Here is a 19,978-nt window from a genome sequence, read left to right on the forward strand (position 1 = left end):
TGGTGTCACAAAATATATATATATATATATATATATATATATATATATATATATATATGTTATCTACCCTTCTATATGAAGAAAGAATTGTGGTGATAGGTTCGTGTTAATATTGTGTGACATAAAAATCTAAATAAAGTTTAGGGTTTTAAGTAGGGTTCTCGTCTAAAAATGCTCAAGCTGATGTGCGTCAAGGCAAAAAACCTTTTTGCATATCTTTGTGAGTAGAAACATAACGCCAAGGAGGTAAAATAAACATCCTGCCTAAATATTAGGACCCTGCATATAATCATAAATAATGTTTCAGTTTTTGTGGGTTTTGATTCCATTAGGCCAGAATTCCTTTTTTTTTTATTTTTATTTTTTTTTTTTTATATCCCAATTTTAATTTTCAAATTTAACAACTTTTTGTTGTGTCTGTAATCTCAGCCCTACTTTGAGTTCTTTTGTTTTTGTTTTTTTGCAGCTGCAATCTCCATCTGCCATGCAATTTGCTTTTGACAGCTAAGGAGTGGGCACTCCCAGCTCCTGTAGTCCTGTGTATACAACAGTGCTGCTATGTTGTGGCTGTCTGCCTTGTTCCCTGTGAACTAAGCTTGTGGCAAAGGACTGACAAAATGTCTATAAATTGTTTTGCTATGAACATTTTTTTAGCTAACTGTTAATCTAGTTCTCTTGGTAAGGTCCAAGGAACACTGTGTTTTGTATCTTCATGCTTTTACTAATCAAGGGTTCATATAGAAACTGTTTACAATTATCAGAAAACGTTACAAAACTTACTTGGATCTAAAATATACATACATACACATTCACACACTTTCTAATTTTTCCTATTGTGTGAATACCAGATACATATGAGGCACACTGTAAATGTTTCTTTACTTTAGGTGAGAGCTTTGCAAGATCAGCAAACAGGACTTGTTAAGCGTTTGCAAAGAAAACAGAATGCTTGTTTTTCAGTCTTAGTTTCTTAAAGCTTCAAAGTGGCCCCATGTCAGCCAGGCAGTGTCCTTTCCATCTTTTCCTATTTCTCTTTCTCTCCTCACTCTGATCAGATGGAAACTTTTGTCTTTGAACATTTTAAGCTCCTGCCTGTTGGTCCACATTCCCCCCCATCCCCACTCAGACCTAACATAAGTGTCAGGGAAACAGTCCTGCTTGCAAAATTTAGGAGGCAGCTTTGCACTTTAATTGCCATTGGTCAGTCTGTCGAATGGTCAACCTTTTGTCTGTAATTTATTGACACTTTTTTGACAATGCTGCCTGAAAACCTGTGTTTAAAGTGTTTGGTCTGAACAATAGAAAAGACTGATACCAGCAATCTATAGCATATGGAGCTTTGATATCTCCATGTCACATCTTTGATAATTACTGATGATTGTGTGCATGTCTAAAATCACCTGTGAAAAAAAAATATAAATATATTATATATATAGAGAGAGAGTTAATATATATGGCCATAAGCATTCCAGGGAAGGTTATGTCAGAGCACTAATAAAGAACTATAGAACTTTAGTTGTAGATTTTTAAAAGGTTGAGTTTCAGACTTCTAGAAAATTTCATTGGTTATAAACCTATGATATGTTATGTAACCTTGACAGTTTTTCCTATTTCTTTTCCAACAGTTTATAGTGGAGTGTCATGGTAACACTCTGCTTCCGCAGTTCCTTGGCATGTACCGACTAACAGTTGATGGGATTGAAACATACATGGTAGTCACAAGGAATGTGTTCGGTCATCGGCTTGGGGTTCACCGCAAATATGACTTAAAGGTATGATGCTACAATGTACCTTGTACCTTTTCTGTGCTGGAGTTCCTGTGGCTTTCTAATATTGTGTCTTTTGTTCCAGGGTTCCACTGTGTGCAGAGAAGCCAGTGACAAGGAAAAGGTAGATTTAATTAGTTACCTTTCTGATAAAAATGCTGATTATACCAAAAGAGCAGCTTCTGTTACATAGAGCAGACAGTTGTCCCAATTATGTTAATGGTGTGCAGACAACTAGAGGTAAAATTAACCAGTTGCCAATCAGACACAGTGGACTGCACTATAATGTACTTTAATTGTATTGCCTATATGTGCTTACTTCTGACAGTCCTCACACATAAACAGTTCCAAGGAGATTTTACAGAATTCTATTTTTTAATTCTGGGCATTATAGCAGTACACAGGTTTGTGCAGATGGACAGATCCTTTAAACTTATGTGTTGTCACAATGCAACAATAACATTAAAAACATTGTTAGTAATTATGAAAAGCAGTGGACTTTATCCTTGAAATTCCATTCACATTTTACAATAGAAATAACCTCTGAAGCAATATTCCGCTACTACTGAGATTATTTTTTTGAAGTGCGGCGGCATCTGCAGACAAATGTAACATCCCACCAAATATGAAGTACAATACTGACAGTACCCTTGCATCACCAGCAAGTCTTTGGCACTTTTCAGTGAAAAAACTGCATCAACCAAGGGTGTTCAATAATTTTGAGATTATCAGTTGTAACTAGGCTTTGGATGCTTACAGTGATAGATAGGGTAGATAGGGATAACAGTGTCCATCTGTTTGTTCATATTATTTAGTAAATAGTTGTTTATTCCAGGTTGTCCCACTGAATATGTACAGCTAGCTTTAAAAGTCAATGAAAGGAAATGAATAGAGGATATGATATAGCACATTCGGTAAACAAAGCGGTTTAAAATGTGTTATACATAAACAGTATTTATATAGCGCCAACATAGCGCAGCTCATTAAATAGGGATAGCAATTGCAGACCGATACAAACAGTGACACAGGAGGAGGGGAAAAGCCTGCCCAGAAAAGCTTACAATCTAAGAGTAGGGCGAAGTAACACAATATGGGGAATATGGATTGGTGGGTGAGTAGTGAGGGTTTAAGTGACAGAAGAAAACCGGTGGGCAAGTTTGAAAAGATAGGTTTTTAGAGCTTTTAAATGTGCAGGAAGTAGGAGCATGCTGAATAGGATGAGGAAGAGCATTCCAGAGAGTGGGGGTAGCCTTAGAAAAGTTTTGAAATCATGCCTGTGACAAGTTTAAATGAAGAAGTTATTGGTAGGTCAATGAAGGAATAAAGAGCACATTTAGGGGAGTATATTTCTGTCAGGGCTGAAATGAAGGTGAGACAGGAGCTGTGGAGGGTTTTGAAGGCAAAGCCCAGGAGCTTGAATTTGATTTTAATGTGAAATGGAAACCAGTGGAGAGAATTGCAAAGCGAGGGAGCAGAAGAGGAAAGGTAGGAATGATGTATTTTCCAGTAGGGAGAGAGGTTAGGGGTGGACAGATAGATTTGAGTGTCATCTGCATGAATGGTAAAGCAAAGGAGAATATGAGTTTCCCAAGTAAGGAGGTATATAGGTAGAAGAGAACACCGATCCAAGGACAAAAACTTGGGGAACATCAACAGGGAAGAGTTTAGGAGAGGTGCAGTTACCATTGAAAGAAACTTGAAAGCAGTGGTTAGACAGGTAGGAAGCAAACCAACAGAATACTGTCACTGATACCAGTGGAGTTTATGATTAGAATTAGAAGGGGTTTACTAACAGTGTCAGAAGCAAAGGAATGATCTAAGAGGAGGAGAGAAAAGTTGCCTTGAGACTTGGCTCTGATGAGGGAGGTCATTGGCAACTTTAGTAAGAGCGGTTTTGAAATACTTTTTTTTGTCATACCAAATAGTTGTTTTTCCTACACAATTCTTTTATACCATGGGATTAAAAAAAACTATGCAATCTATGTATCCCACTACTGGTATCCAGTTTTTTCTCACTGGGGTGGCCTTACATTGTTGCTTTATCTTGTAATGCAGTTAGTGGATACATTTGGAGGCCAATAGCCAAAGAAGTTCTCTGTTTGCTGCTGTATCTTTAGGTCCCTAAATCTTACCATTGCATTGATATTTGGGTTCACAGAAGGTCGGTGCCCAGTTTAGTATCATGGGGCAACATGATACACTGATCGCGAATACGAATGCGCGACCGATAATCCGATTCTGCTTGATGAATCAGGGGCACTATCTCAGTTTGCATGTTTAGTTAGAATCCCTGGGGGCTTTTGTCTTAAAATAGCTCCCTTTAAGTGTAAATAAATCCTAATGTGAAAAATTGCAACTAACCAGGTGCTTTAACACCAAAGAGACGATCTCCTTTTTGTAATAGAATAACCTTACCTTTTTCAATAGTCATCTGTTTCCCATTTCCACCTCCTTCTGCTTGGCTGGGATAACGTTATTTAGGGGCTGCTGTGAAACCCAGCATATCCTGACATGCATGCTCAGCTCAGCGTTCACAAACTAAAAGAACAAGTGAAACCTTTTTTTTTTTTTTTTTTCCCCCACTAAAAAAAGAGCGAACAACATTTGAAGGAGGTGTCCGGACGAGCGGGCTGGCTTTTAGTGAAACCTTTTTTTTTTTTTTTTTTCCCCCACTGGAGGGGGGGGGTTTTGGAGTCACTGGCCACAATCTTAGGCTTAGAATTTCACCCTGGGTTATGTATTCTCTTTTTATCTATCTATGGTTCCCAGAGTAATGCTATTTTCTTATGATACCTCCATAGTGGCCAGGGGGAACATGGTTTGCTGATCTCCAAAATAAGTCTATCCAGCACCCTTGGCAGTACATATCACATTCAGACCTCCTGATACAGCGCCCACAATGACTTTTAACTAATCCTAAGGGACAAATATCTGTCTACTTGGACCTCAAGCTGACCAGTCACAACTTGATTAAAAGTGTCCTGTTGGCAAATCACAGGTTGAGGCCAGTTGAAATTACTGTCCGACATTGGGCTTTGACCATTGTCCTCAATAGCAATCATAGTAACTCCAAGGAGCATACCTTTCATTCAAACCCTTTGTTGGTTCCCCCTTAGATACATGAATATTACCAGAGATATTTGGTGATTTTGTTGTCTCCTATCACTGTTTTTTGGTTTCACAAGCAACAAAAAGTTAGATTGCCAGACAGAATAAACAGGCTATTTCCATGATCTACACTGAAGATCATACACCACTGCTTTCTTCTGTAAAGGCACATTCAACTACGTCTCTGACATCATCCTTGGCAGAGATGGCAGAATCATCAGTGGAGAAAATATGCAAAGTGGCTCCTTGGTCTTGTCAAGTTACATCTGTAATACACTAGGCTTAAAAGTGGTGATCTCACTCTAAGGTAGGCTCCCTATTTTTTCTCTGACTGGTTTACTGTGCTGGGAGATGATTGGAGAAAACTCCAGTTAAACTTACCAGTTATGGCATTTCTGGGGATCTTCCGGTACACAAGTCCTTTTTGCAACACTGTTGAATTTTTTTTTTTTTTTTTTCCTACTGCTCTGGTTTAGGATAATCAGCTTTATCTCAACTTATGGAGGGGCGTGGGAGAAGATTTTAACCCAGTTTGAGTTGTGTTTTCTGTAGATAGAGGACTAGCAACCTGTCAAAATTGCCGGTCTGGAAGATTTCCAGATATTGTTACTGGCACTTCTTATTGTGATTTTTCACCATTACTAGATTTGTATGGCAGATTGTATATCAGGTTTATGCCCTAAAGCCGAACTCCAGCTTAGACTTTCTTTTTTCATTCTTGTAAATAGTTCTCTCTTGAAAGCTGGTAATGCTATTTCCCTGCACTCTGTGACTTCCACACTACAAACTTTAGAAGCTGCAGCTAAAATTTGGAGCCCCGCTTTTTTCAGTCTAATGGATTATAAAGATCATCCAGTTCACATCTCTGTACTGTTGTGACCCTTCCTTTTCAGCTATTTGCTTTCTATCATTTAGTCTAAGCTTCATGTGTGGGTGTTTCCTACGGAGATCTGCATGCAACTGTAATCCAGGCAGCAATCTGTATATGCTGTGGGATGCTCTGTGTTGCCAGCTGAGGAAAATTCCCAGTTTACTATTCTGCTGTCTTCTTTTCAACAAACTTTTGTTAAACTTGGATTCACAAAGCAGTTCAGTAAATCATGGTATTACAGGGTTGTACCATCTGTACAAATACTAGGAAGTTAAGGTTGATTTTATTAATTTATTGTGCTGTTAACGGTGGCAGAGGATTTCAGACAAACCTTTTAACTGAGGTTAATAAAAAAAAATGTTACTCAAAATTCAGTGTTTCTGAGAGGGGCCTGTAAGGATTTCAGTAAATGGAAGCCTGTACACTAATGTGTACAATATACTCTGTTGGGGGAGTTACCAGCTGTATCTTTAGGTGAGTTATAAAGAATATAACATTGTTGTACTTGCAACTTAGTTGTTGTTATTTGGAATCCTGTTGTTTGGCCTGTTGCCATGTTTGGTTTCTTTGTAATGCTTCCTACTAACTGACAGTCCCTGGCAGTTTTGTTTAAGGCCGCCATATACAGCTTCTCTTGGTTGCTGAATATTTGCACCTAGCATATACTACTCCTGTAGGTGGAATTATAACCCACTTGTTCTATTTAATCTATTAACCAATGACTGGTTTTATTGGCGAAGATTTTTTATTTTAGGTAATTAAATTTGATCCAATTTTTTTAAATTACCTATTAACACTGTTGCATTCAATTTGCATTTGCCATTACTATATAAATGGTTACGAAAAGTACTTGTTTCAGCTGATATTTTAATGTTAACAATGACTTAAGGTGTTTGTTTTTTGTTGTGTTTTTTTCCATTAATTTTAACTTTTACTTATTTTTCAGGCCAAGGATCTTCCCACATTTAAAGATAACGATTTCTTAAATGAAGGACAAAAGTTGCATGTCGGTGAAGAGAACAAGAAGATATTTCTTGAAAAACTAAAAAGAGATGTGGAGGTGAGAGAATACACTTGTTAATCAATTTGTTAATGACCAACAGCAACCTACTGCTGTAAAGTCCTTACATGCATTGATGCTTAAAATATCTATTGTTAATCGGTCTATCCATTTTTACTACAGTCATTACTGGGCCTAAAATAAGGTATGTAATGAAAATCAAAGTATTAATTGAAATTCCTTACTCTACAAAGTGTGCTATTGCCCTTTTAGCCAGTTGTTTACTGTAAGATTCACTCCTATATTTTGTTCTGGTCTCAGTTAAAAAATTTGGGATTTACACTGGGCACTCTGATTTAGAAATGCATTGGTTTTAAAACTGATCAATCATGCTTACTGTAACTGCCATATAGGTACAATAGATTAATATTGGTCCAGTTACGCTTTTGTTTTCTCCGCTGACTGGCATTGCAGCACAATGATATTCACCTGTTGGTGCCCTTTTAGTTCTGACACCTGATGTCACTATTAGGAAACAACAGCTTGGGGCCAAGGGAGCAGTTCTGGTCATCCAGGTATATATTACAAGATGGGACATTATATCATGACTTTGGAAACTTGACACTAATGCCATATCAGTCTAACCTCTAAAAGTCTGAAAGGATCACTGACCAAGCATATTGCTGGCTTAGTCCTGCTACTAAATTCCAGCATGTGATGTGATCGTACTTTGCAGGTATTAACATTAATCTGATGACATCTGCATATTTAAACAAGAAACAAATATTGAAAAATGCGTAGTTATTTGTTAAGTGCAAAGATGTCTATAATCTGCACTCTGTCCTTTCAGTTCCTTTCTGTGCTAAAGATCATGGATTACAGCCTCTTAGTTGGTTTGCATGATGTGGATCGGGCAGAGCAGGAGGAAATGGAAGTAGAGGAAAAAACTGAGGAGGAAGAGTGTGAAGATGGTGCTGGAATACCCATATGCTCATATGGCACCCCCCCAGACAGCCCTGGCAACCTACTTAACTTCCCTCGGTTTTTTGGACCTGGAGAATTTGACCCATCTGTGGATGTTTATGCAATGAAGAGCCATGAAAGTGAGTATCGTAAATAATATTTAAAGCTCAAAACAAAAACTTATTATCTTAATGATGGCTGTATGTTTTTTTTTTTTCCCCCACCTAGTAATTCTGCCAACAGCACACTTTTTAACCATGGTTGACAATGTTTACTCACTGTTAATGTATCCTTAAGGAACAGTGTTCTCCTCCTACTCTAACAAAGTGATGGGGTTCTGTATGTTTAAAAGGGTTATCCGTGAACATTGTAACTGATAAAATTACAGCACAGGAGAGAACACAAAAAGATTTTCAGCTGGCTAGATCAACAGGAATTTTTTGTTTGTTTTCAGGGGGGAAAACAAACTGATAAAATAAATCTCTTTCAATTACTTATTTAACAAACCAAAAGCAATGTTCTCCTCAAAATGTTTTTATAAGCAGGATGGGCGAAAGCTGTAGGCAGGTGGCGGTCCCTTTATCGTTATCCAACTTTTCAGTACTTGCCAAAAAACAGCTGGGTGGAGTGCCTGGCTAAAAAGCACACTAAAAAGGATTAGACACTAATTTATTAGACATTTGAAACAGTTGGGCAAAATTAAGGTTGACAAAGCACCAGGACCTGATGAATTACATCCATGTGTCTTCAAAGAGCTGAGCTCAGTTATTTCAAAGCAATTATTTCTAATTTCAGAGACTCTAATCACTGGCATGGTACCAATGGATTGGCGTAAGGCCATTGTGGTTCCTATCCTCAAATAGGGAGCAAAGTCATTACCAGGCAACTTCACACCGGGTAGTTTACCATCCATAGTTGGAAAGCTCCTGGAGAGTTTGATAAAGAACCATATAGAGGAGTTTCTGCTAGAAAATATGTGATAGTCAGCATGGCTATAAAAAAAGTTTACTCTTTTTATGAGGAAGTAAACAGGTAGTGGAATAGCAGTTGATAGTGTACTTGAACTTTTCCATAGCATTTGACACTATACCCCACAGATGATTAATATGCAGGTTAGGGTCTATAGGTTTAGAAAAGTCAATCTGTAAATGGATAGAGAACTGGCTTAAAGACCGCATCCAGAGAGTAGTGATTTATGATTCATACTGGATGGTCTAAGGTTATTAGTGGTGTACCCCAGGGTTTAGTGTTGGGACCCTTACTGTTTAACATCTTTATAAGTTATGTAGAGTTTGGGATTAAAAGTACCATTTCTGTGTTTGCAGATGACACAAAACTTTGTATTGCAAAAGGACATTGTGGAACTGGAGAGAGTGCAGAGAAGGGCAACTAAACTAATAAAAGGAATGGAGGAGCTCAGCTATGAGGGGGGATTAGCTGAACTGAATCTATTCTCCCTTGAGAAGAGACCTTTAAAGAGGGATATGATCACCCTGTATAAATATATAAATAGTCCATATCGAAAACTCTCTTCCCAATTATTCGCTTTGAGATCATTACAAGAGAGCACTCTTTGCATCTGGAGGAAAAAAAGTTCAGGCTCCGGATAAGGAAGGGATTCTTAACTGTAAAGTCTTTGAAAATGTGAAATCGGCTCCCTCAGGAAGTAGTTTCAGCAACTACTACAGATTGCTTTTGGATGTTTTTCTCGAAGCCCAGAATATACCTGGGTATAAAGGCTTTATTATAAAAATAACAATGACCGTTGATCCAGGGAACATCCGATTGCTTCATGGAATCAGGAAGGAATTTTTTCCCCTGTTGAAGCAAATTATGCCAGGGTTTTTTTCCCTTCCTGGACCGACTGTGACCTGGGTTATGTTTATTTCCCTAGCGGTTGAACTTGATGGACTTATGACTTTTTTCAACCTGACCTACTATGAATATGAATTTGTATCATATGTATAACAACCCCAAGGGGACTGTTCATGCCTAACCATTAGTTGCGGTGTGCTAACTATAGAATTATAGTTTACAATACTTTATAATTGGGAGGACTAATACACCTCAGCTGAATAATTTGCTATTGCTGGGGTTTGGAATGTTGTTGATTGGTTAGCTAAGTTATTGGTCATTACCCAGATGTCTTGGTCTGTTAGAATTAGTGGCTGGATACGTTAAAAGCTGGAGCATTTTTAAGAACCAATTTAAAAAAATTGGTTGTAAGTTGAAAGAACAAAAAACATTAGGGTTATATTCTCAGAAAAATTGCCTGTGCCATACACTCATGCACCTAAATAGAAGGTGGTATTCTGTGCCAGAGAAGAGTTTTATGGGAGGATTGAAGGAATTTTAAACTAAGGATGAGGACTGGCAAAAAAAGGGGTGGAGGCAAATTCAAAGCCCTCCAAATTAATTGGGACAAACCACATTTTTTAAAAATGTATTCCTCTGCTGCTCAGTGTAAAATTTTTAAATCAAACAATTCATTCATTATTAAAGTTACCACACTTTAAAGTTATTTACATACATCTTAGTTTGACTTTTTATACATTGGTACCTACTATTGGTTATACCATAGGTGCCCAATGTATGCTTCGTGGGCCACATCCGCCCCGCTGAGCTGCCAGAAAGTGGGCATGTACTATAGACCTGGCAGTCAGCTGTGGCTGCTCCCCACTCACCCTGTACTGGGAGATATTTCCCTGCAGCAGCAGCACCAGCTCTGTATCTGTGTCCATGCAGCTGTCATAATCCCCATGTATAAACCTTCATATCTCCCACACAGATTGTCATAAAAATGACATTTTCAGGGTACACATGGGACCATGAGAGCTGCTACTAAACCAAATTTCAGTCCCAGAAACTTAATTCCAAATACAGGGTCACAAGCATAAATTCCTAATGGTCATCAGTGATAATTTCACATTAAGGGGCTTTTTCAAGACCAGGGTGCCCAAACTGAGTTTTCATGTTAGGGATCCCCCAGGTGCAACTTTCATGGCAATATGGATTAGGGCAATGCCAATTTGTGCTGTGGTGCCCCAAATATATACTTGCTTGCTCACAAAACTTTAAGGCTGCGTACAGACTGGCTGTAAGATTGTGGCGTGGTTACCCCTTCCTCATACCATGGAACCCTGGCTAGGGGGAGATGGTCAGTTACATCTGGAATCCAATTTGCAGATGCTGCAGTGCTAGACATACACATAGCCGGCCTCTTACCTTCTCTAAACCCCCATTTACCAGGAACAGAGGGATGTTGAATATTGAAAGGTAAGAGTAAGAGAGCAGGCTTTTGAAGGCAAAAGAAAAATTAATGTTTTATTCTGATGTGTTCGAAGTATACTTCCAACTGAACACTATTAAACATACATTATTGTAAAAAGACAAAATTAGTTGTGTTACAAAATTAGAAACAGTCATATTGGTATACAATGTCCAAAGAGACAAGTCAAGATCTCAAATCCCCAACGCGTTTTGCCTTAGGCTTCTTCAGAGGATTGCTTGAGATTGTAGTCTGGTTGAGTTATTGATAATCACAATATATAAGAAAAGATGCATTAGCTAGGTGTAATAAACAAATTAGTTAAAAAACAGTATTGGTAAAATACAAGTGTAAGTATAATAACTTACTGATTGGATGATTGATGAGGGGCAAGTAGTGTAAAAAATCTGTGGGGGAGTATTTATACTTATTAGAAATATCGTTGGTGGTACTGATAGGGTATTTTATCATGCACAGCAGATGTTATGTAGGATCTAATGTGTAAGAAACGGGTCTAAATTAGGATCATTGGGGGTATGAGTGATATTAAGTTGGAGTAAATGTAGTAGGAAAAAAAGTAGTTGCTGAAAAAAATTGTTGGTTGAATAAGGAATGTGACGCTGGCAGTCAGCCTACGAAGGTCTGCACTGTTCAGCGTCCTGTCCTTATATGAGAGATAGGGTGATCGTGATTGTGCAGTGAGGAGCGAGATCTCACAAGATCACGCAGTTTTATAGTGATTTATGCAGTAAGAGGCGAGATCACGCGATCCCACAGGAATCAGCTCGCACATAGCAGGATGGTGGAAGCACTTTCTCCCCTACTATATGTGGGGGAAAAAAAGGGGAGACATTAATAAAGGGAAAGAGGCATATATATTTGTTATCTATACTTGCGATTTAAAGGTGTGCAGGTTGCTGTATTTAGGTTATTTTGGGTTACAACTTAGTGAGAATGATAAAAAGTCCTATAAGTAAATGAGAGTAAGGGAGGGTGAAATATATTTAATAATAAATAATTAGGGGTCCTTAAATGAAAGGTAAACTTATCAAAAAGATGTAGTTATTGAGTGAGTCAAATATGAGTTCTTATCTGTTGCTAAACAGATATGGGTATTTTGGTATGGGTCTGTTTCTATACAGATATGGGTATACTGGAGATGAGTGTTGGCAAAAAGGTTAGTTAGACTGCAAATGTATAATTGTGAGATGGTTGAATGTGATTAGAAAATAAAATAATAAAGGTAGTAAATATAGAGAGAAATTAAGATGTTAAATGTACAAAAAAATATAATAAGTTATCAAAAAGAGTAAAGTAATTGCTTGTTTGCGCAAAAAAGAGGGTGTTTTTTTGTTAATTGTTTTCCATTATTATCGTCTTTACCTGCATAGGCGAAATGCCTTTAAAAAGTTTGCAGGTACTTCAACCGATCAAGGGATTTGGAATCCTAACAGGGGAGGGGGTGGGGAAAGGCAGTACCCAAAGGGGGATCGCGAGGCCACCAATAGGGGCAATATTGATGTTCCTCAGCGTCAACCGATCAAGGGATTTGGAATCCTAACAGGGGAGGGGGTGGGGAAAGGCAGTACCCAAAGGGGGATCGCGAGGCCACCAATAGGGGCAATATTGATGTTCCTCAGCGTTAGTGCTCCTGTCCCTCGTAGGGTAGATAAATGAGTGGGATCAATAAAATATATAAATGACATATAAGGACAGAATTTATCAAGGTGAGATCTCAGATGTTTTTGTGGCACCAATTGTTAAATGGAAAATTACTAGGTACGGTTATTTAGGTCTACAGTAGAACACATTTCTAAGTTACAGTAAATACCTAAGGTTACAACAGAAAAAGAAAAGACAAAAATTGATTCATAATGCGAACATACATAACAATTTTTTCCAATAGAATATAGTATCAACCTGGAGATCACATATACACATATCACATGAGAATGTACTTGGTTTAAATATACAATACAAGTAAGGCAACAGTCAATGTTCTCTTGTTATACGAAAGTCAGTATGTGGTAATAGAATTGATATTATTTTGATTGAAATTGAAAAAGAATGTGTTTTTAAAGAAAGGGTTTAAAAGAAAAAAGTCATTTAATCCAGGTGGTTGTGTGGCATTAAGTTGAAAAATCCATTTAGATTCTAATTGTAAGAGTTGTTGGTCAATGTCGCCCCCACGGGAGTTTTGGAGAATATGTTCAAGTGCTGAAAAAAGGATCATGGTATTATCAAAGTTGAGTTAATCCCCACATGAAAGCTGAGGGGAGTTACTATTTTTCCTGAGTTAATTGTATAAATATGCTCAAGGATACGTTTGTGCCAGGCAAATTTCACTTCTCCTATATTTACATTTGCAAGAAACTAGAAAAATTACACCGATAGTAGAACAATCAGTTTGATGTTTAGGTTTATATAGAGTTGTTAGCAAGTAATGTTATTGGGTGAATGAAAACAGTATAACATTGTGGGCAATGCCTGCATTTACAGGTACCCAGGAAAGATTTGTGTAAACCAGAGGGTCTAGGTGGGTTATAGTGCACGGTGATTTTCAATAGGTGGTAGCTGGATAAGGGGTAAGAAAATTGTTGGTCGAGGAGTCCCTTAATAAAAGATGCCAGGGTCTAGAGAGAATATTTCTAACCAGCTGATGTGATGATTCTCAAATTATTCTCTTGAGTTGAGGATGATTGGTGGAAAAGAAGATCATTGCGGTCAAGTGCTTTAACTCTGTTATATGCTTTTCCAAGCATTTTTTTGCTATAATCCCCGGGAGATTAGTCTGTTCATAATTTCTCTGTTTCTGGAGGAATGGTGAGCAATATTTGACGGGCCAGCACTGTATCATAACTTTTTTTTTTTGTATCTTTTATTAATAAAATGTTGCATTAACCTCCCTAGTGGTAATGCTGAGTGTGGCTCGGTGTGAATTTCCCCATACCAAAAGCGGTAACTCCGAGCAGCACTTGGGGTGGAATTGCCAGGGAATTTCAAGTCTTACCTGGTCCCCACATCGAAATTCTTGATTTGTCATTTCTTTTATTTGGTGCATGTACGTTACAGTAACTAGAAACATTTCAATTTCATTTTAAATTAAAACTATTCTAGTTTTAAACACACATATTTAATGTTTGATTGCTTTTTGGCCTGCAAGTTTTATCTCCGTGAACAGAGGCACCCATATCAAAATAGTTTGGGCCACACTGGCTTTTACAATTTAAAGTTTGTAGTTGACATTGTTTAACATTAGAAAAGCTGTGCCAACGAAAGTCAAGGAGGCTGAAAAAAAGAATAAAACTATTAGAGACATTGGGCAAACTTTAGGATTACTTTAAATGGATAGCTAAATGGGAAAATATCTTGAATCGCACCACATAATTCTAATATATAATATAATATAATATATAATATAATATATAATCTAATCCAAATTTTCAAAGTGTAAAAAGAATAGGCTTTATCAGAAGGACATAACGTTTTTAAACATTTCATATGTATATCTGTATTTTATTTATTTATTTTTGAAGCAAAAAATATATATAAATAAAACAAAAAAATGTGTATAACTTCTTTTTACATTAGTAAAAAAAAGAGACCCAGGAGATAAAAATTGCACCTACTTGTTCAGATGTTTTGATTTGCCTATCAAGCATCTCCCATAACAATTATATATTTGTATTAAAGAAGTATATGTAGCAAGTAACATACAAAGAGTCTTTTTGATGCGGTTGTGAGTGTTGTGACCCCTTTCTGTCACCCTTCATTTTCACCAAGGTGTACATAAAAGCAAGATAGGATATCTCCTTTAACTGTTTTTCCTCTGGTCAAAGCCTAATGGGTCACTTATCAAAGGCATTCATTTTATCATTCCATCAATCAAATATAGTATTAAGTTAATTGCTTACATTATGGTATGTGTCTGCCCAAAATCACTTATGTTGTGCTCTTTTAAAATAGGCAGAGAAAGCTATATTGGTGAAATAGTCACCTTCTCCGTTTGTTGCACACAGACTCCCCGCTTTTTGCTAATATTTTCATCTAATAAATACATTAACTGTATAACTATAACTATATTTCTCTTCATTTAAACCTGTGGGGAGAGGGGTGGTATTTATTATATCTGATTAAATATATGTAATTTTTTTTTATTAGATATGTTATTTTAATTTTGTATCAAATAGCTCAAATCTCCATCCATTTTAAAACAGATACAAATATATATATATATATATATATATATATATCTCCAAAAGGTCTCCCACATTTTGATAGCATATATATACAAATTGTATTTATTTGAATAATGATAAAAAGGAAAGAAAAAGAAGCAAGGAATTTCTTCTAGCTGCTCTCTCGATTCTGGGTAATCCCCTTGTTACTATTAAAGAAATTACTAAAAATCGATCATTTCATTGAGGTCTGGGTAGCATATGGCTTTAAGGTTATAAATCCAATTAACATTGACAACTACATATCGCCAAATAAATGACCCCTTCTGTTTCAAATGTGACTGTCGCAACCCTAAAAGTCCAGCCGTTTTGGGAGATGGATTTATTGAGCCAGAAGATGAAAAATTCAATCTACACTCTTTACATTTGCTGCAATGTCTAGTTCCTTTAAGTTATTTTAAAGCCAATATTTCTATTTCATTTTTTCTGGCATGGTACCGATGGATTGGCGTAAGGTCAATGTGGTTCCTATCTTTAAAAAGGGAGCAATGTCATTACCAGGTCACTACAGACCTATTAGTTTAACGTTCATAGTTGGAAAGGTCCTAGAAAGTTTAAAAACCACATAAAGGAGTTCTTGCTTGAAAATAATATAAGTGATAGCATAGCTTCAAGAAAAACCGAAGTTGTCAAACAAATGTACCTCGTTTTTATGACGTAAGTAAACAAAGGTAGACAGTGAAAGAGCAGTTGATATACAGTTAGGTCCATACATATTTGGACAGAGAACTTTTTTCTAATTTTGGTTCTGTTCTTTACCACAATTAATTTAAAATGAATCAACTCAGATGCAGTTGAACTGCATATTTTTTGCTTTAATTCAGTGGGTTGAACAAAAAGATTGCATAAAAATGTGAGGAACTAAAGCCTTTTTTTACACAATCACTTCATTTTCGGTCCTCAAAAGTAATTGGACAATTGACTCAAAGGATATTTCATGGGCTGGTGTGGGCAGTTCCTTGGTTATTTCATTATCAATTAAGCAGATAAAGGGCTTGTAGTTGATTTATGGGGGGGGTTCTTGTATGTGGAAGATTTTGATGTGAACAGACAACATGCGGTCAAAGGAGCTCTCCATGCAGGTGAAACAAGCCATCCTTAACCCCCCTAGTGGTAATCCCGAGTGTGACTCGGGGTTGATTTTACATGCAAAAAGCGGTAATCCCGAGTCACACTCAGGGTCGCTTTTAACTTAAAAAAAAAACAAAAAAAAAACACTTAACCTTGCTCTGTCGTTGTCCCCCGGCGTCTTGCTGGTCCCCGATCTCCAGCCACGAAGTGCAGAGACGAGATCTACGGGGTTTTCCCGGTGATGTCAGTACATGCATCTGTGCGGGCAGGAGGATCGGCGGGAAATTCGAATAATTTTGTGTTGCATTCAACACAAAATAGCTGTATTGAGTCCAATACAAAGAAATATTCATATAATATATATATATCATTGTCATATATATGCTACTATACAGTTACATTACATGTTTAAATATACCACAACAGTGGTGGATGATTGCAGAATCATTTCCATGGTGAAGAGAAGCCCCTTCACAACAGCCAACCAAGTGAACAACACTCCCCAGGAGGTAGGCGTATCGATATCCAAGTCTACCATAGAGAAGACTGCATGAAATTAATTCAGAGGGTGCACTGCAAGGTGCAAGCCACTCATATACCTCAAGAACAGAAGGGCTAGATTGGACTTTGCTCAAAAACTTATCAAAAAGCCAGCACAGTTCTGGAAAAACATTCTTTGGACCGATGAAACCATAATCAACCTTTTCCTGAATGATAGCAAGACAAAAGTATGGAGAAATCGTGGAACAGCTCATGATTCAAAGCATACCACATCATCTGTAAAACATGTCGGAAGCAGTGTGATGGCTTGGGCATGCATGGCTGCCTGTGGCACTGGGACACTTGTGTTTATAGATGATGTGACACAGGACAGAAGCAGCTGAATAAATTCTGAGGTGTTCAGAGACATACTGTCTACACAAATCCAGCTTAAATGCAGTCAAATAATTGGGAGGCGTTTAATAATACAGATGGACAATGACCCAAAACATACAGCCAAAGCAACCCAGGAGTTTATTAAAGCAAAGAAGTGGAATATTCTTGAATGGCCAAGTCACCTTATCTGAACTCAATTGAGAATGCGTTTCACTTGTTGAAGACTAATCTTCGGAGAGAAAGGCCAACAAACAAACCGCAACTGAGAGCCATTGCAGTAAAGGCCTGGCAGAGCATTAAAAAGGAGGAAATCCAGCATCTGGTGATGTCCACGAGTTCAAGACTACAGGCTGCCATTGCCAGCAAAGGGTTTTCAACCAAGTACTATAAATGAACATTTTATTTTCAGCTCTTTATTATGTCCAATTACTTTTGAGCCCCTGAAATTGTGATTGTGTTAAAAAAAAAACAAAAAAAACAAAAACAAAAAAAAAAACTTTAGTTTCTTACATTTTTATGCAATCTTTTTGTTCAACCCATTGAATTAAGGGTGAAAGTTTGCAGTTCAACTGCATCTGAGTTGTTTCATTTAAAATTGTGGTAATGTACAGAACAATAATTTGAAAAAAAAGTTGTTTCTAACTGTAGTGTACTTGGACTTTGCTAAAGCATTTGACACTGTACCCCACATACGGTTATTATGCAGGTTAGGGTCAATAGGTTTAGAAAAGTCAATCTGTAAATGGATAGAGAACTGGCTAAATGGATCGAGAACAGGGGGGTTCTGGTGGATCATAGACTTAATAACAGCATGCAATGCCAAGCTGCAATATCTAAAGCTAGTAAACTATTTTCTTGTATTAAAGGAGGAATAGACTGCAGAGATGGACACATTATCCTGGCCCTGTACAAAGCATTGGTCAGACCACATCTGGAATATGCTGTCCAGTTTTGGGCACCATTTCACAAAAAGGACATTGTTGAATTGCAGAGAGTCCAGAGAAGGGCAACAAAATTATTAAAAGGAATAGAGGAGCTCAGCTATGAGGAGAGATTAGCTGAACTGAATATATTCTCCCTTAAGAGACGTTTAAGGGGGGATATGATCACCCTGTATAGATATATACACGGTCCATATAGAGAACTCGCTTCCCCATTATTCACTTTGAGATTATTACAAAGAACAAGAGGGCACTCTTTGCGTCTGGAGGAAAAGAAGTTTAAGCTCCGGATAAGGAAGGGATTCTTCGATGTAAGGTCTGTGAAAATGAGAAATCAGCTCCCTCAGGTAGTAGTTTTAGCAACTACTATAGATTGCTTTAGGAAAAAGCTGGATGTTTTTCCAGAAGCACGGAATATAACTGAGTATTAAGGCTTTAAAGTTAAAATAACAGTGACTGTTGATCAGGGAACATCCGATTGCCTCATCGAATCGGGAAGGAATTTTTTTACCCTGTTGAAGCAAATTGTACCAGTTTTTTTTTTTTCCTTCCTCTGGACCAACTATGTTATAGGGTTTTATATCTGGGATATGTTTATTTCCCTAGTGGTTGAACTTGATTGACTTAAACTGTGCACGCACGTGAGCCTAATACATTCTTAAGGCTGCCAGTATTGGGCTCTTGTCCTTAGGTTAAAGAATACGTGTCCCTTCAATCGCCCATGGACAGGATTTCTGCGCTCGGGCAATGTTGTGTCCAAGGGCGGAAGTGTGAATACTTTCGCCCTTGTATGTCGTTACTTAAGAAGTCATCAGTGTGCCAGCGTGATGACACGCAGGTATCTGTTGAATAGGGAGGGTCAGAGGAGGTGAAAGACTATCCCCCTGGTACTTCCCAGGTGTCTGATCCTTCAGTGGCCCGGCCCATCTTGTACTGCCTTCACTTGCCCAGATGCAAAGTCTTTAGATTCTGCAAGTCCTGGGAATCGGACAATCTTCCGGTGCCCAAACGAAAGACAGAGATGAGCTGGGTGCCAGGTGGGATAGTATGTACTTAAAAAGAGTGACAATGAAGTCATTAAAAGTGGTGGTCATGGGGTAGAGATGTTGTAATCATTTGTGATCTTTTTCCTTTTTGGTGGGGAATGTTGCAATAAAGTGCTTCAATACCAATTGTCACTATTAGGGAATGTGGAGGAATCACCAGATTGGATGTGAACTTTAATAGTTCTATTGTGTCTTTCAGATGTGAGTTAGAGGAGATAGACCATTTGCCTGAAATAACACTTGCACAACAACAACTTTGCTGCTGGGAATAACGCATGTGATCTACATGATATCGAGTGTGCTGATTTCAAATCTGAACTCAGAATTTGCCTATTATCTAAGTTATAGGTGTTATTGCTGTTCAAATGGTCGGTAATTGGGTAATGTATTTTTACATGGAAACATTATAACAGTTGCAGCTACCACTATGCCTGCTGCCACCTCAGCTGAATCACATCCCCTGGTGGCATGCAGGTTCCAGCAGTGGCTGAGCATGTCTGGGCAAGTAAATGAGCTGACGTCAGAAATAAGTATATAAGGTGAAATCGACCAAGGGCTTGTCTCTGGTGCAAAGCCATCCTATTGGATAGAACAGACAGACAGGTCATAGTGAGTCTGTTGTGAGCTAAAGATGACTAGGCGTAGATGTGTTAAGAAACCGGACAATTTGTGCTACATTTGTGGAAAATATACCCCATGTGATCAACGTAAGAACCTAACCAAGGGGACAAGATTTGCTTAAAAGTATTAGTTTGGATGGGAAATTGGAGATCAGGATAAAAGCTGGGCACTTCATATTTGCTGTCAGGTGTGTTATGTTGGCTTAACAC

At 37.7% G+C, this 19,978-nt stretch overlaps 1 protein-coding gene across 2 annotated transcripts in view; it reads left to right on the plus strand.

Annotated features, from left to right (window-relative positions):
* Positions 1 to 19,978, plus strand: part of LOC140333331 (phosphatidylinositol 5-phosphate 4-kinase type-2 beta) — an 82,313-nt gene that overhangs the window by 33,009 nt on the left and 29,326 nt on the right. For both annotated transcript variants that reach the window (XM_072414921.1, XM_072414922.1), the window contains exons 5-8: positions 1,626 to 1,772; positions 1,852 to 1,890; positions 6,692 to 6,805; positions 7,596 to 7,848. In XM_072414921.1, the coding sequence (XP_072271022.1) occupies positions 1,626 to 1,772; positions 1,852 to 1,890; positions 6,692 to 6,805; positions 7,596 to 7,848 (553 nt within the window). The remainder of the gene's footprint in view (positions 1 to 1,625; positions 1,773 to 1,851; positions 1,891 to 6,691; positions 6,806 to 7,595; positions 7,849 to 19,978) is intronic.

The sequence above is a fragment of the Pyxicephalus adspersus genome, chromosome 6 (genome assembly GCF_032062135.1).
Source record: "Pyxicephalus adspersus chromosome 6, UCB_Pads_2.0, whole genome shotgun sequence".
Taxonomy (NCBI): domain Eukaryota; kingdom Metazoa; phylum Chordata; class Amphibia; order Anura; family Pyxicephalidae; genus Pyxicephalus; species Pyxicephalus adspersus.